The sequence below is a fragment of the Plecotus auritus genome, assembly GCF_963455305.1.
Source record: "Plecotus auritus genome assembly, chromosome: 3".
NCBI lineage: Eukaryota > Metazoa > Chordata > Mammalia > Chiroptera > Vespertilionidae > Plecotus > Plecotus auritus.
Window position 1 is genome coordinate 226,088,885 of NC_137772.1, and position 14,764 is coordinate 226,103,648.

The 14,764-nt window shown below is 59.3% G+C and overlaps 1 protein-coding gene across 1 annotated transcript; it reads right to left on the reverse strand.

Annotated features, from left to right (window-relative positions):
- Positions 1 to 931: 931 nt before the first annotated feature.
- PKDREJ (polycystin family receptor for egg jelly) lies at positions 932 to 9,020 on the reverse strand (the record flags this gene model as incomplete). The annotated part of the gene is made up of 1 exon (XM_080660274.1): positions 932 to 9,020. The coding sequence occupies one exon, from the start codon at positions 9,018 to 9,020 to the stop codon at positions 2,199 to 2,201; it is 6,822 nt and encodes a 2,273-aa protein (XP_080516400.1). The 3' UTR covers positions 932 to 2,198.
- Positions 9,021 to 14,764: the final 5,744 nt, after the last annotated feature.

A 14,764-nucleotide genomic window follows, 5' to 3' on the forward strand; every position in this document is an offset into this window, starting at 1 on the left:
AGGGAGTCCCAGAAGACTCTCAGAAATCGTTGCCAGTCCTGTGACAATGGCCTTCAAAGTTTTGTGTCCCTTGTCACCTTGTTTCCCTGATAATGCGGTCATTCCACGTCTGTTTCTAAAGGACAGAAGGACTGGTCCTGGCTCTACCCGGTCAGGGGCCCCGCTCCTCTCTGCTCTGCCAGGGTGTAGCGGAGGCCCCACCACCGCTGGACTTGTCTGGAAACCTCACAGCACCTATGGCCGCCGTCCTGGTCCTCACTCAGACCACATGCTGGGACCGGCCCCGTTCCGGGACCCCCAAGGACTCCCCAGCAGGACTGTCCGCTTGGGCCTGTGTTTGTGACCCTGTAACCCCCTCTCCTCCGGCACAGCCCCGAGTCCCGAGACACTATGCTGACCTGGGGAAGGGGGTCCTCCCCGCCCTGGAGCTGTCTTCCTGGGAAGGGAGGCCACCTAGTGTGCCCCTGAGGCCTCCAGAGCGCCCGCCCAGAGAGGCCATCAGTCTCGGAAGCCTCTCAGAGGGGCTGGCCCTGCACGGCCCCCTCACCTGGGGCCGAACCCTCATCCTGCAGGTCAGGGGGCAAGTGCATCTCAGAGAGCGAAGCTGGCCCCATCAGTAGAGTCATTTGCCCCTCCCCCTTGGTTACTCTGTCTTTCAAAGTGAAGGTGGTGAAGGGAGGAGCTGAGAGCCGACGCAAACACGCCCGCCCGGCAGACAGAAGCAGTTGGCAGTGTGAACCCCGTGACCTCCCCAAAGGGCACTTAGAGAATCCAGATCTGACCCTGACCGTGTGAGTGGCTGTGGTGGGGCCACCAAACCTCTCTGTTTCTCACCTGGCAGAGAAGACCGCAGCCGCCCGAGGCTCTCAGGCGGCCCCCCCCCGGAGGAGCCCCTGGGAGCTCCTAAGTGCCTGCCAGGGTTGCAGGGCCGCCTGGCGAGTGACGAACACTTGGGACCAAGGACCCACAGGCTGCCTTCCAGGGCAGGAGCCGGGTAGGTGCCTCGTGCAGAAGCCCCGCCCGCCTCCCGGGAGTCACACCTCCTTCTGAAGCAGGATCTACACAAAGGAACGCGCTTCTGAGGGAAACGCAACCCTGCCAGCCCGTTTCTCTGAAACCAACCACATTTCCGTTATGGTTCGATAACCACCCACCGGGCCGTAGACCACAGAAGCCCAGACCTTGGGTGTACGTACCGCCAGGTCCAACACAGAACAGGTGCCGCCGTTCAGAGCGAACCCACACGCGCCCCTTGTTTTCTAACAAGAACTTTGTCTCCTGGCCAGAAAATACCACTGTTTTACATCTTTAATTTGAAGGAGCCTTAGGGAGTAGATGGGAAGCTTCAGACTTCTGACCACCCTCCTCCCTGCATCCCCAACTCTGCACATCCAGAACTCCCCACGGGCCCCTCCGGCCCTGGCCCAGCTGGAGTGTGGGGCCGCAGGGGACAAGGGTCAGGGAAGCTCTGATCTGGGAAAAGAACTCCCAGTGAGGTGTGTGTGTGGGTGGGGGGGGGATCTTTAGCTCCCTCCCCCAAACTGCTGTGGGCTCCAAGGACCCTCCGTGCCCCCAAAGGGAGCTCATCCCGGGATGTCCGGCAGCGCCCCACCCCTCCCCCTGCCTGCGTACTATCCTCCCTCCTGTCATGTTCCTAAAAGCGGCGGCCGAGCGTGGGAACCCTAGCAAATGTAGGGGTGTGCGTTGTGCAGGGCACGGCCGACAGCGTGACGGCGCCTCTGAAGTGCACGTCCGGTGGGAGAGCCTCGCCTCCAGCCCCGGCAACGGCCCAGTCACACCACCAGGTACACCACCCTCCAGCCCCGGCAACGGCCCAGTCACACCACCAGGTACACCACCCTCCAGCCCCGGCAACGGCCCAGTCACACCACCAGGTACACCACCCTCCAGCCCCGGCAACGGCCCAGTCACACCACCAGGTACACCATCCTCCAGCCCCGGCAACGGCCCAGTCACACCACCAGGTACACCACCCTCCAGCCCCGGCAACGGCCCAGCCACACCACCAGGTACACCACCCTCCAGCCCCGGCAACGGCCCAGCCACACCACCAGGTACACCATCCTCCAGCCCCGGCAACGGCCCAGCCACACCACCAGGTACACCATCCTCCAGCCCCGGCAACGGCCCAGTCACACCACCAGGTACACCATCCTCCAGCCCCGGCAACGGCCCAGTCACACCACCAGGTACACCATCCTCCTCTCGTTGATGCTTCTGGTCTTCAGCCCCAGGTAGCGGCTGCTGCGCCTCTCCGGCGTCCCGTACAGCAGGTCCGTGAAGAGCTCCCGCTCGCCTGGGGCCTTGGGCTGGGCGGGCAGGAAGCCAAACGCCGTCCTGAGCTTGCCGCACAGGTAGGCGACGGCTTCCACTTCCACCGAAGGCTCCTCGTACACGGGCTGCCGCAGGGCCTTGTGGGCAGACAGGATCGCAGCCGTAAACAAGTTGACCAGCACGCAGATCAGCAGCAGCACAAACGCCGCCAGGAGCAGCACCCCGAGGGCCCTGTTGCTGGAAAACGCCGTGTCCCGGAGAGCCGCGGTGCAGTAGGAGAGGACTGTCTGCGTGGCGAGGATCGGGTTGCTGTAGCTCCATTCGTGCTGACCGAACACCAGGTGGCCGCAAGCCACGAACAGAAAGAAATACACGGACACCAGGAGCGCCGCGTGGCCGATGCCGGGCAGGGCCGTCCGGATGACCCTCTCAGCCAGGCGCACGTGGTAAAAGAACCGGAGATACTGGAGGGTCTTCAGAATGGCCAGGAACAGCAGGAGGCCCAAAACGGTCCCCATGGCGCGATCCACCTGCGAAACGGCGTGAAAGGGAATGAAGTCCACGGGGTTCGAGGCGTAGAACTGAATGATGCCGGCGGCCAGGAAGTATTTCCTGAGAAACAGCGCGATCAGCACGGCCAGGGCGCACTCGAGTGCCAAGTTGAACAGGTGGCTCGCATCGGCTAGGTAGGACGCCCCCCTCTGCGTGATGACGTAGCCCTCGTACACGACGTAGGCCACGAAAACCACGAGAACGGCCACGTACAGGTAGATCTCTGCCGACGTGTCTCTGTTCAGATCAGCCAGTGAGAAGGAGTGCACGGATACGCTCGTGTTCACGGCCCCCAACTGAGAGACCTCGAACAGGACGGCGGTGCTGCAGAGCAGCCCCACATCGGCGTTCAGGGTGGTCAGCTCCAGGATCACAGCCCACGTCTTCTTGTCCAGCCAGCGGCCGCTTTGGAGGTCCCTGAGCCTCAGCGTGGAATTAAACTGCTGCTGGTCGGGGAAAAAATAGAAGACATACCCCCCCGAGCCATAGGTATGTAGACGTCCGTAAGTGTAGTACACCCACCGCTTCTCCGGAGGCTTATAGGTGAACCCATTGGTGTTCTTGTCTGCCTCCCGCTTGTCAACCTTCTTCCAGAAGCCGGGGTGGTCCGTGGTGTCCTCTGGGTCGGCCCCGTATCTGGGATGGCAGCGAATCTCCCCTTCGATGCTGTTGGGCGGAAAGTGCTTGGCCGGCCCACAGGCCTTGGGGCCAGGCGTTGCCCTCACCTGCCTCATCAGGGGGAGGCCGAGGATTTTGGAGGAGCTGTCGGGAAGAAACGTTGGGTGGCGGTCGTTGTGGAAGAGAGGCAACAGCACGCTGTCGAGCCACGGGTAGATGTCGTCCAGCTTGGTGACCGTAGCGAGATCCACAGAGAAGCAGCGGCGGACGAACTGGTTGTAGCGGAAGCTGTCCGGGCGGCGGAGGAGGGCGACGAGGCCCAGCAGAAGGGCTAGCAAGAGGCAGTGAGAGAGGAAGCGGCCCAGGAAGAGCAGGGCTCTCCTCTTGATCTCCCTCTTCCTTCGGAATATGCCCACTTCGTCCGGCGTGAGAGGCTGGTACATCCTGCTGCCTCGGAGGCGGGAGACGTCCTGGTGCCGCTGGTGCATCTCCTCGGGGCGCAGCCGGAGGTCCTGCAGCTGGATCTCGGTGTAGCGATAGTTGCTGACCCAGGGGAGGTTTTTGCAGTACTTGAGCCTGTTGGTTCGCACGCCTGTCAGGAGGATAATCTTCAACGGCTGCACCAGGAAAACGGACTGGCAGAAGGAACAGAACGATGCAAAGAGCCACTCAATCGACTTCTCATAGCCGTAGGTGAGGCCGTAAAACACGATGAAGAAGGAGGACACCCCCGACGTGGCGAAAACCAAGAACCACGCGATCCACTTGCACCACCGAGGCAGGACGGTCCTGGGCTTGGTGGGCGGAGGCGGCTGCGCGGGGGGCGCCTGGGGACCGTCGTTCACATTTTCGGTGTTGGCGTTGGCGTTGGTGTTTGTGCGCAGGGTGCGTGGGCCCTTGCTTTCTTTTTTCTTAAGCGGGTGCCCTGCTTTGGAGGTCCTCTTGGGAAGAGACTTCGGGCGTCCCTTAAGCCTCCTGGAGCGGGGCTGCCGGGCCTTGTGGGCGGGGGCCTCGCGGGAGCGCGCCTCTTCGGAGCGCGCCTCGGCGGCCGTCTCCTGGGCGTGCCACCTCTCCAGCCGCTCCTCCCAGTGGCCGCTCACCTCTGCCACCTCGGGGTGCTCTAGAGGCGCCACCTCGTCCAGGGTCGCCTGCGGTCTCCTCTGGGAGTAGACGAACAGCCCCGTGATGACGACCTGCACCGGGATGGTGATCATGACGCTCTCCAAGCCGATGACCATCGATCGGATGTATCGGCTCCCCTGGGACTCGGGTTTCTCCTCTGTGTCCAGGTTGAAGAACATGATGTTGCACAAGAGGGTGGACAGCAGCATGGCCAGGCAGCAGGACAGCCGCTGCAGCCGATTGAAGCCGCGCGCAATGACGCCGGCAAACACGGAGAACCACATGTGGTTCTTCCCCAGCTTGTCCGTCGCGTCGATGAGCAAGAAGTCCAGTCTCTGCAGCGGCGCGTTGGGGTCGGTGACGGGAAACGTCCTGTCCAAAGAGGTCTCGATAGAAAGCCACTCGCGACACATGAACAGCCAGATGTGCCTGCTGAACAGATTCTCCACTTTGATTCGACTTAAGTACCAGCCGGGGGCGTGGCCCTCGTTGTTGTGCCACACGCGGATGGACTCAATGTCCCCCAAGTCCCTGCGGGTCGTTAGGAGGAAAGTGTGGACGCTGCCCCGGTAGAGAGTTTTAAACTGGGGGTGACTTAAACAGTGCACCTCGCTGGTGCTCCGTGTCCCCCTAAGTTGGACAAAGACATTGGCCCTGGTCCCGGACCCACAGCGGCTTCCTGTGAAAACAGTGACGAGGTAGCACATGCTGTCGTAAGGGTCGTTGTCCGGGAGGACGATGGCGTGGTCCCGAAGGAACTGGTCCGTCTCGTCCCTGTGCAAGGCCCAGAAAGCCAGGATGGCGTACGTGACCAGGATGAAGAGGACGACGCAGAGGGTCACGGGGTTGTGGGCGACGTTCTTGATGACCTCTAACCGCAGGTCCACGGGGTTGGGGGGCACGATCATCTTGGCTGTCAGGTAGCGGAAGCGCAGGGGGACGTTGGCCAGCTGCCGCCGGGCCCTGCTTGCCTTCCCGCAGACACAGTGCACTCGGTCCCAGGTGGTCTTCTCCCCGAGGACACAGGCGTCTTCCCTCCAGTCGTCCTGGATGCCGTTCATGTCCAGGCAGTGGACGCCGAAGAGAGAAACCCTCACCAGCTTGTCACTGGGCTGCAGGACAAAATGAGGTGCCTTCAAAACCACGATGATGACGCACTCAGGCGAGTGGCCCCGCTGAGCTATGACCTGCAGCAGGGACAGCGGGAGGCAGACCAGGCGGGCCACGCTCACCGCACAGGCCGGGTCAAACAGGCCGTTCGGGCTGGCGATGGGAGGGATACCGTGGGGCACAAGGAAGGTGGCGACCAAGGCGGCGGGGGCGACCTGCCCGCCGGCGTACACCAGCACGGTGAACTGCACGGTCACCTCCGTCACGATGTGAACCAGCAGCTCCCGCACCGCGCGGCTGTCCACTTGGAAGCGGAACGCCCCTGTCGTCTTCCTGGAGGACTCGTCCGCGTTCTCGGGCTCGAGGTCGGGGCCCACCGTGAGGTTGAAGGCCGCAGAGCTCAAGTTCCTCCTGCCGATGAACACGTCCGCTACGTCGGGGGTGACCTCCAGCTCGTCTCCGTTGGCCATGGTTCCCGTCAGTCTGAACCCAACCACGTCTGCCGAAAGGCTCTCCTGATCGTTTAGCCACGGGAAGGGGTCATCTGCGAACTCACAAAACACCATGGAAACCGGAGCATTGGCAGGCAAACGGGGAACGCTGCTCCCGTTGAGTGTTGGTTGAAAACAGTTTCGACAGTGTCTCTCGTGGCCTAGGACGCTGTTGGAAACAGCCCACTTTTCCAGTTTGCCGACGTACATGGTAAAGCTGGTGCTGCTCATGATGGTGGTCTCGGCATCCGGCACTTTGCCAGCCAGTACCGTCTCTGCTAGAGATTGTATGACACGGAAAGCGTCCACAGAAATCACGTGACGATCAGACATTTTAAGGATATTCGACACGCTTGTTAATATCCCGGTGCACATGATTTCTATTTCTTCAGAGTGCAAGTCTCCGCCTCTCTGCTGATGCTGCCGGGAGGCTTGATTTGCCTGCCAAATCCTCTCCGTGGCAGATTTCTGAGCCACTTGAGGAAATTCAGACGTGCTCTGGGTGACTTTGGCAATAGCCGTGACCACCTGGTTAATGTCCATCAGAGTGTTTGTGGAGAGCAGGAAAGACTGATTGACCAGGAGTTCCCGGAGCACGGCTTTGTCCGCCTGCAGGGCTGGTTCGGGTTTCATGCTGTTCAGAACGGAGGCCACTACGTACATTAAGTAACCTGCGGGCAAAAACTCCTGCTTTTGAAGCAAAGTAGAGATCACTGAATTGTGTCCCATGCTGAAATTGACTAACTGGCTCAGTATGGCCTGGGGCGAGGCTTGGTCAGTAGGAGCTCGGACAGTGGCGTACAAAGTCACCTGAGAATAGGCTTGCATGGAGTCATACACCTGGACAAAGATCTTCATGGCGTACTGACTGTCCTCCCCACCGACGGGGAGAAAGGAAGGGGGGCATTGGGGATCGTTGCCCACATACAGGATGGGCCCCAAGGTGTTCTCTTGTAAAGAACTGATTTTGCCAAAACCATCATACAGATCAGACACTATCATTTTATACGTCAGAGGGATGTTCTGGTCCTTAAAACCGTTACACTGGACAACAAACTTAGTCAAAAATGCAATCCCACTAGTTGGGTTAATTTTGCAATCTCCGATTTGAGGGGCATAGTTAACAATAAAGGAATGTCTGAGGGTCAAGTTCACTCCACCCCAAGTTTGTAGATCTAAAGCAATCCAAAACTGAGCTTCAGAAAAATTGCTAAAAGCAAAAGCTTTTATAGACAAAGAATCGCTGTCCCTCCCCGTTGAAGTTTGCCCCAGCCAGTCAAATGGGACCTCAGCCCCTGCAGCCTGCAGGATGGACCACTTGTACACATCCCGGCTTCCGGCGCAATTGGGACAGTTTAGAGACAAAGAGAACCGATCTGACAGGACCAAAATCCTGCCACAGTTTTCAGTACACGAAATCCTTGCTGCAGGCGCAGGTGCTCGGAGCACGTGGACACTTTTATCAGCGTGTGCCGTCCTGCCCGTCTTCTGTATCACCATTCTGAAAAAGTACACTGGGCCTCCTCTGAGGGTTTCTGGGGAAATTGTCAGCACAGGGTCAGAGGCCCAGGTCAGCTTGAGATCCACCTGCTTCGGGAGACAGACTTCCTTGCTTACCACATTTATTTTGTCCCTGTTGTAGTTCTTTGAGTTTGTGGTGCAGTACCAAGAGAACTGGACTCCCTCTAAAGGGTCGTCTGCATCTGGATCTGAGGACGTTGATCCATTCAGAACCAGCTGGTCTGTGAACTTCATCGTCACGCTGGCATCCCCAAGAAGAACCGCCCGCAGGAAGTCACTGAGGATAGAGACGTAGACGCGATCTGAGCCTTCTACCGTAGTCACCTGCGGTAAGGAAGTGACCAGGCTCACTGAGAAATTGAACACATACACCCCCAAAGCTAACTTTCTCTTGGGGATGTGCACGAATGTTGGATCCTTCCCTAACTGGAGGTCCGGCACCACCAAAGGTTTCGACCAGTCCGGCTGGTGGTGGATAGAGGGCACGGAGTAGACCCTCCAGTGAAACTGAGGGTTCTGAGCCGACGGGCAGTCGTACTGAGCGGTGGCATTTAAGGAGATGTCCATCCTCCTGGTGAGCAGCACGATCGGGAGGCCCGGCTTCCTGTTGATCTTCACCTTCTTGATAACGCAGGTCCCCTGCCTCGATAGCTGACAGGACACGGACGACTCCCCCGCTTGCGAACTGCCGGAGCTGACATCTGTAGGACACTTGGTTTGGGCCACGACGCCCGCGTAGGGGTGAAGGCCACTGGAGCGGGGGGACACCCTGGAGGCTGAGGAGGCGTCCGTGGGGCTGACCAGCCCGAGGTGAAAGGTCCCTTCCAGAGGCCCGAGCAAGCGGCGAAGCGGGGGGAGCCACTGCAGGGAGAGCTGGCCCCTGGGCGCCAGCAGGTGCCGGTCCATGTGGGTGGGCGCTGCGCGGCGGGCACGGAGCGCGCGGAGCAGGACGCGCACGTGGAGGCAGTGCCAGCGCGACCACCACGCGGGACCGCGGGCGAAGCGGAGGCCGCGGCCACTACCACTCAGGACAACGCCGCCGCCGCGGAGGGCCACGCGTGGCCGCAGGCTGAGGCGAGCATGGCCGCGGAGCAGACGGAGGCCCAGGGCGCGGGCGACTGAGCGCAGCGTGGCCGCCTCTCCTGGAGCCGGGGGGCGGGGGCGGGGCCGGGCCGGGGGTGAGTCGCCTGGGGCCGCGGCAGGCGCTCCAGGAACCGGGATGGAGGCGCCGCGAGGGGCCGGGGGCGGAGGGAGGCAGCCGCAGCGCAGGCCCAGGCCCAGAAGCAGGAGGAGCGCTGGCGCAGGCCGCATGGTGCTGAGGGACCCGGAGGCGCGGCGGAGGCGCAGGCGCGGCCAGGGGTGCGCCAACGGCCGAGCGCGGGCCGCGGGGTCACGGGGCCGCGGGGTCACAGGTGGGGAGGGGCGGCTGGAGCAGCCAAGGGTCAGGGCCTGCTTGTGGGACTAATGTGGCCTCGTGTCTTGACGCACTGAGATGGCCCCTTGGCAGCGTCCCACTGCCAGGAAAACGGGGGACAGTGGGGACCAGGGACTGTGAGCGCCTGCGCGCCCCAGGAGGGCGGACTTGGGGTTTCTTACTTCGCTTTTCTTTTTCAATTTTTTATTTTTTATTGACTTCAGAGAGGAAGGGAAAGAGAAGAGAGAGCTAGAAACATCAGTGATGAGAGAGAATCATGGATTGGCTGCCTCCTGCACGCCCCCCACAGGGAAGGAGCCCACAACCGGGGCCTGTGCCATTGACCTGAATGGAACCTGGACCCTTTGGTCCACAGGCGGATGGATGCTCTATCCACCGAGCCACACCAGCCCGGCTTTTTTCTGCTTTCTTCATGTGAAACCCCGCGTCTTTCATTTTAGATCTCTCCTCTTGGGAACAGAAGTGTTTGCTGCTCTGAGTTTCCTTCCACACACCGCTCCCCGCATCCGCAGGTGGTGTATTTTATCGTTCAGTGAAACGGATCTTTAATTCCCCTGTTTGGGTCTGACCCAGGAGTTAAAAGCGCGCTGTTTAATTTCCACTCATTCGGAGTTTCTGTGAAACGCGTTTGGTCATTGATTTCTGTTGTGGTCAGAGAGTATATTCTGTGGAATGTGTTATTCCTGGATGTTCATGGAGGCTTGCCGGAGAGCCCATGGTGGGTCTGTCCGCTCTATGTTCCGTGTGCACGTGGAAGTGTGTGTTCTGCTGTTGCTGGGAGTGGGTGTTCCGGAAACGCCAGTGCGAGCGGGGCGCCTGTGTGAGCGCGGTCTTCCTGAACTCCTGTCCCGTTCTGTCAGGTGCTGAGGGCGGTGCTGGTCCCTCCGATGGGCACTGTGCAATGATCCGTCTCATCGCCCCGGTCTGTCCGTTTTGGCATCACGCACTTGGAGCTGGGTTCGTGAGGGCACACATTTGCGGTTATGCTTCCTGATGAACCGCCCCTCTTATCATTATGAAATGTCTCTATTGCTGGTAACAATCCTTGTTTTGAAGTCCATTTTACCTGATATTAAAGTAGTCACATAACATGTCAATTATGCTTGAATAAAACGGGGTGGGTGGGGCGGGATGAAATAAAATAGCCACACGGGCTCTCTTACATTGTCTATATGACACATCTTCTTAAATTAATTTCGTCTTCATATTTAAAGTGTTTTTTTGGTTGGCAATATTTAAGAGGGTTGGTTTTGCTTTATCCACTCAGTCTATCTCTGCCTTTTAATTGAAATATTTAAACCATCAACATTTAATGTAATTATTGAAATGTTTAGATTTAGGCCTACCCCTTTATTATTTGTTCTATTATTGTGCCCTCTGACATTTTTCTTTCCTTCCTCATTAACTAATTTAGCATCAGTTCCTCCACATATATTTCTCAAGTATCCTGTCTAATAAAAGAGTAATATGCAAATTGACCATACCTCCACTACACCCACAAGCCACGCCCACCAGCCAATCAGGAGTGAGCATGCAAATTAACCCAACCAAGATGGCTGCGGCCACAGAGCTGCAGCAAGCAGGAGGCTTGGGTTTCCCCAGCAATGGAGGAAACCAAGCTTCCCTGCTGCCCTGGCCGGCCAAGGCCTACACTCAAGGCTACAAAGTTTCAATTATAGAAGATAAATAAATCCCAGACACCAGGGCCTCCACTTGGGTCGCTGGGGGGGGGCGTGGCCAGCCTGCAAACCACCACAGGCCCCTCACCCAGGCCAACCCACGCCCCAAGGGAACCTCACCCTGATCCGGGACACCCTTCAGGGCAAACCAGCTGGCCCCTACCAGTGCACCAGGCCTCTATCCTATCTAATAAAAGAGTAATATGCAGATTGACCATCACTCCAACACACAAGATGGCTGCCCCCATGTGGTCAAAGATGGCTGCCCCCCTGTGGACACAAGATGGCCACCACAAGATGGCCAGCAGGGGAGGGCAGTTGGGAGGGACCAGGCCTGCAGTGGAGGGTGGTTAGGGGTGACCAGGCCTGCTAGGGAGGGCAGTTAGGGGCAATCAGGCTGGCAGGGGAGCAGTTAGGCATTGATCAGGCTGTCAGGGGAGTGCTTAGGGGGTGATCAGGTTGGCAGGCAGAAGCGGTTAGGGGCAATCAGGAAGGCAAGCAGGCAAGCAGTTGGGAGCCAGCAGTCCTACCTGGATCAGGCCTAAACGGGCAGTCGGACATCCCTTGAGGGGTCCCAGATTGGAGAGGGTGCAGGCTGGGCTGAGGGACACAACCCCCCCCCTCGCCCCCGTGCATGAATTTCGTGCACCGGGCCTCTATTATATGCAGGCGTTTTTCTAGGCATCAGCCCTAGTCCCATTACCACGGGGGTGAGAGACAACCAAAAGTAACCAGGGCCTGTGCGGCTGACTTCAGGCGTGGTCAGTGGTGCGAAGGAAATAAAGCAGTCCAAGGAAGAAGGACTGGGGACAAGACGGGGGCGTCCAGGAAGGCCTCTCGGAGGAGGTGCCCTCGGAGCCAGCAGATCTGCACGAAACGAGGGGAAAAGCCTCACAAAGAGCCACTAGCAGAGGGACCGGGAAGTGCCAAGGCAGGGAGGCGAGAAGGAGAAGGTCACGGTCCGTTGGCTGTCTCCCCACCCAGCTCTGACCTTTGCCCTCTCCCCAGGCCACCTCTGACCCGCCGGTGGGAGTGAAAGAGGCACCTGTGTGGAGGCTGTTGCCGGGCTGCAGCTGAGCTCACTGTGGGCGCACTGGGATCCCCGAGGCCTCCCCCCCTCCCCCCCCCCCAGCCTCTCGCCTGGCCCCTCCCTCAGGCAGGGTCTCCCCTGACCGACACCCTTCAGCCCAGGTGTGTGGACTTTGTTACAAGCCCCCACTCTTCCAGGTGACGCCCTTGAGTAAAGGCCTGTCCCTGTCCCCCTTCCCCATCTCCCCACCCTGACAAGCCCCCACCAGGAAGGCGGGGGGAATGCGGACTCCCTGTGCTCTGACCAGCTGGGCGTGGCCTTCCCGGCATTCATGCCCAGAGCTGCCCCAGCCAACGGCACCAGCTTCTGGGCCTCCAGGAAGGTCCCGCCACCTGCAAGGGGTGGGGTTGGGGGGGGGGGGACACACCACGTCACGTTGGGTGTTTCCGAGGACACGCTCCCACCCACCTCCACCCTAGAGAGGGTGCAGGGCAAGGCTCACCCACAGGCCCTTAAGGGTGACCCAGCCGCCGCTGCCTGCCCCCTCAGTGCTGTCCTTGCCCTTGGGGCCTCCTGGTCGTGCTGGGGTGCCTGCCAGAGCCTCGGGGCCTGGTTATTTCACTTGTACCAGCCAGATCTTCTCCAACGTGGGCACCAGGTTCCAGTGGACTTGGGGGGGAGGCAGGGAGGCATTCACCTGGGGTGCAAAATTTAAGGGGGGGGGCAACCAAAACCTCAGTAATCAAAGAAAATCATAGTTTTCAGTGAGGTGAAGTTCACATAAAATGAACCATTTTAAAGTGTACAATTCCGGGGCCTTTAGCACATCCACAGTTCTGTGCACCTGTCACCACTAGGGGTTCCGAAGCCTTCCTGTCACCCCGCCAGGAAACCGGTCCCCATGGCAGGCGCCCCCCTCCCCCGCCCCGCTCCTGCCTCCCCCGCCCCGCAACCACTCATCTGCTTTCTACCTGTGGCTGTGCCTGCTCCGGGCAGTCCCTGCGAGTGGACCCCACAGTGTGGCCTTCAGTGCCCGGACCCCCTCCCCTTGGCATGCTTTGGGGGTCCGTGAAGGTGGTGGCACGCGGCAGTACTTCACCCCTTGTTGTGGGTGACTTGTCTGTCCACTCACCTGCCCGTGGACATGGGGTGCTCGCACCTGGTGGGAGCTGTGACTCCTGCTGGGATGCACGGGGGGGTGGGGGGGGCTCGGGCCTAAGTTTCCAGCCCCTTTGGGTCTGTACCTGCGGGCGGACTTGTGGGCCTTCTGGGTCATTTTTTTTTTTTTAAATATATTTTATTGATATTTCACAGAAAGGAAGGGAGAGGGATAGAGAGTTAGAAACATCGATGAGAGAGAAACATCGATCAGCTGCCTCCTGCACACCTCCCACTGGGGATGTGCCCGCAACCAAGGTACATGCCCTTGACCGGAATCGAACCCGGGACCTTTCAGTCCGCAGGCCTACGCTCTATCCACTGAGCCACACCGGTTTCGGCTCATTCTTTCCTTTTGGAGGAATCAGCTGTCTCTCACAGCAGCTGCTCCCCTCGCGTTCCCACCAGCTGAGCGTGAAGGTTTCAGTTTCTCCGCATCCTCGCCAACACCATCTTTACTTTTTCTTTCTAGTCACCCTCCCGGATGTGAGGTGGCCTTTCACTGTGTCTTGATTTGCATTTCCCTGTTGACTAATCACGTTAAGCATTTTTTAAATCTTCCCCTGAGGATATGTTTCCATTGGTTTTACAGAGAGAGGCAGGGAGAGGGGGAGGGAGAGGGGGAGGGGGAGGGAGAGGGGGAGGGAGAGGGGGGAGGAGGGAGGGGGAGGGAGAGGGGGAGGGGGAGGGGAGGGGGAGGGGCAGGGAGAGGGGGAGGGAGAGGGAGAGGGAGAGAAACATCAGTGGGTTGCCTGCCGTGCGCACCCTGACCAGGGATGGAACCTGCGACCTGGGTATGTGCCCTGACGGGGGACCAAACCCGAGACCTTTCCATGTACCGGATTCTGCTCCAAGCCCCTGGGCCCCTGGGCCAGGCCAGATGGGCATCTTTTCAGGGTTCATTGGCCATTTCTGTGTTTTCTCTGGCGAGTGTCTCCTCACATCCTTTGCTTAATTTCAAGCTGGGAAGTTTGCGTTTGCTGTTGAGCCGTGAGAACTCCCCCTGTGTTCTGGACGCGAGGCACTTGGCCGGTCTGTGATTGGCGGGCATTCTCTCCTGTCCCACGGCTGTCTTCGCGCTCTGGGTGCTGTCCCTGACGCAGGAAGGTCTTTCTAACGTCGGTGAAATCCAATTTTTCTGTTTCCTTTTGTTGCTTGTCCTTCGGTGTCGTATCTAAGAAACCATCGTCCAATCCGACGTCACGAGGGTTTACCCCTCGGTTTCCTCCTAAGAGTGTTATGATTTCATCTCTTACAGAAGACAAGTGATACTTTAATGCAATATTTTTGAAAATCAAAAAGTAAGGCCAAAAAAATCACAGTGAACAAAAATATCAACATTTTAAGCTGCCCTTGAGCTGCTTACTCCTTGCCTCCTGCGCCCTGTGGAGAGGTGGGAGGGGTTAGGTTACATTGGGAGATGGGGGGGGGGGGGGGAGGCGGTGGCTAGAGGTTTGGGGCTGAGGACAGAGCTTAGGCTGCAAGTCCTTGAGAGGCAGCGGGGACGGCCCGGCCCCTGGAGGGGTAACAGTGGCCTGGGGTGTTGGCCCAAATGACCTCTGTGGACGGCGATGCGCGCCTGCTTCCTAGTGGAACACAGCTGCCCAGGGCTCCTCTGCCCGCCAGAGACTCAGCAGTCGCCTCCGCAAGGGGGTCCCCAGCAGGGAGGGGCCCTTCGGTGGTTGTGGGGAGCGGGAGTTGGGGGGGCAAGACCGGCGGCACGCGAACGCACACCGCGGCTCACACCAAAGTG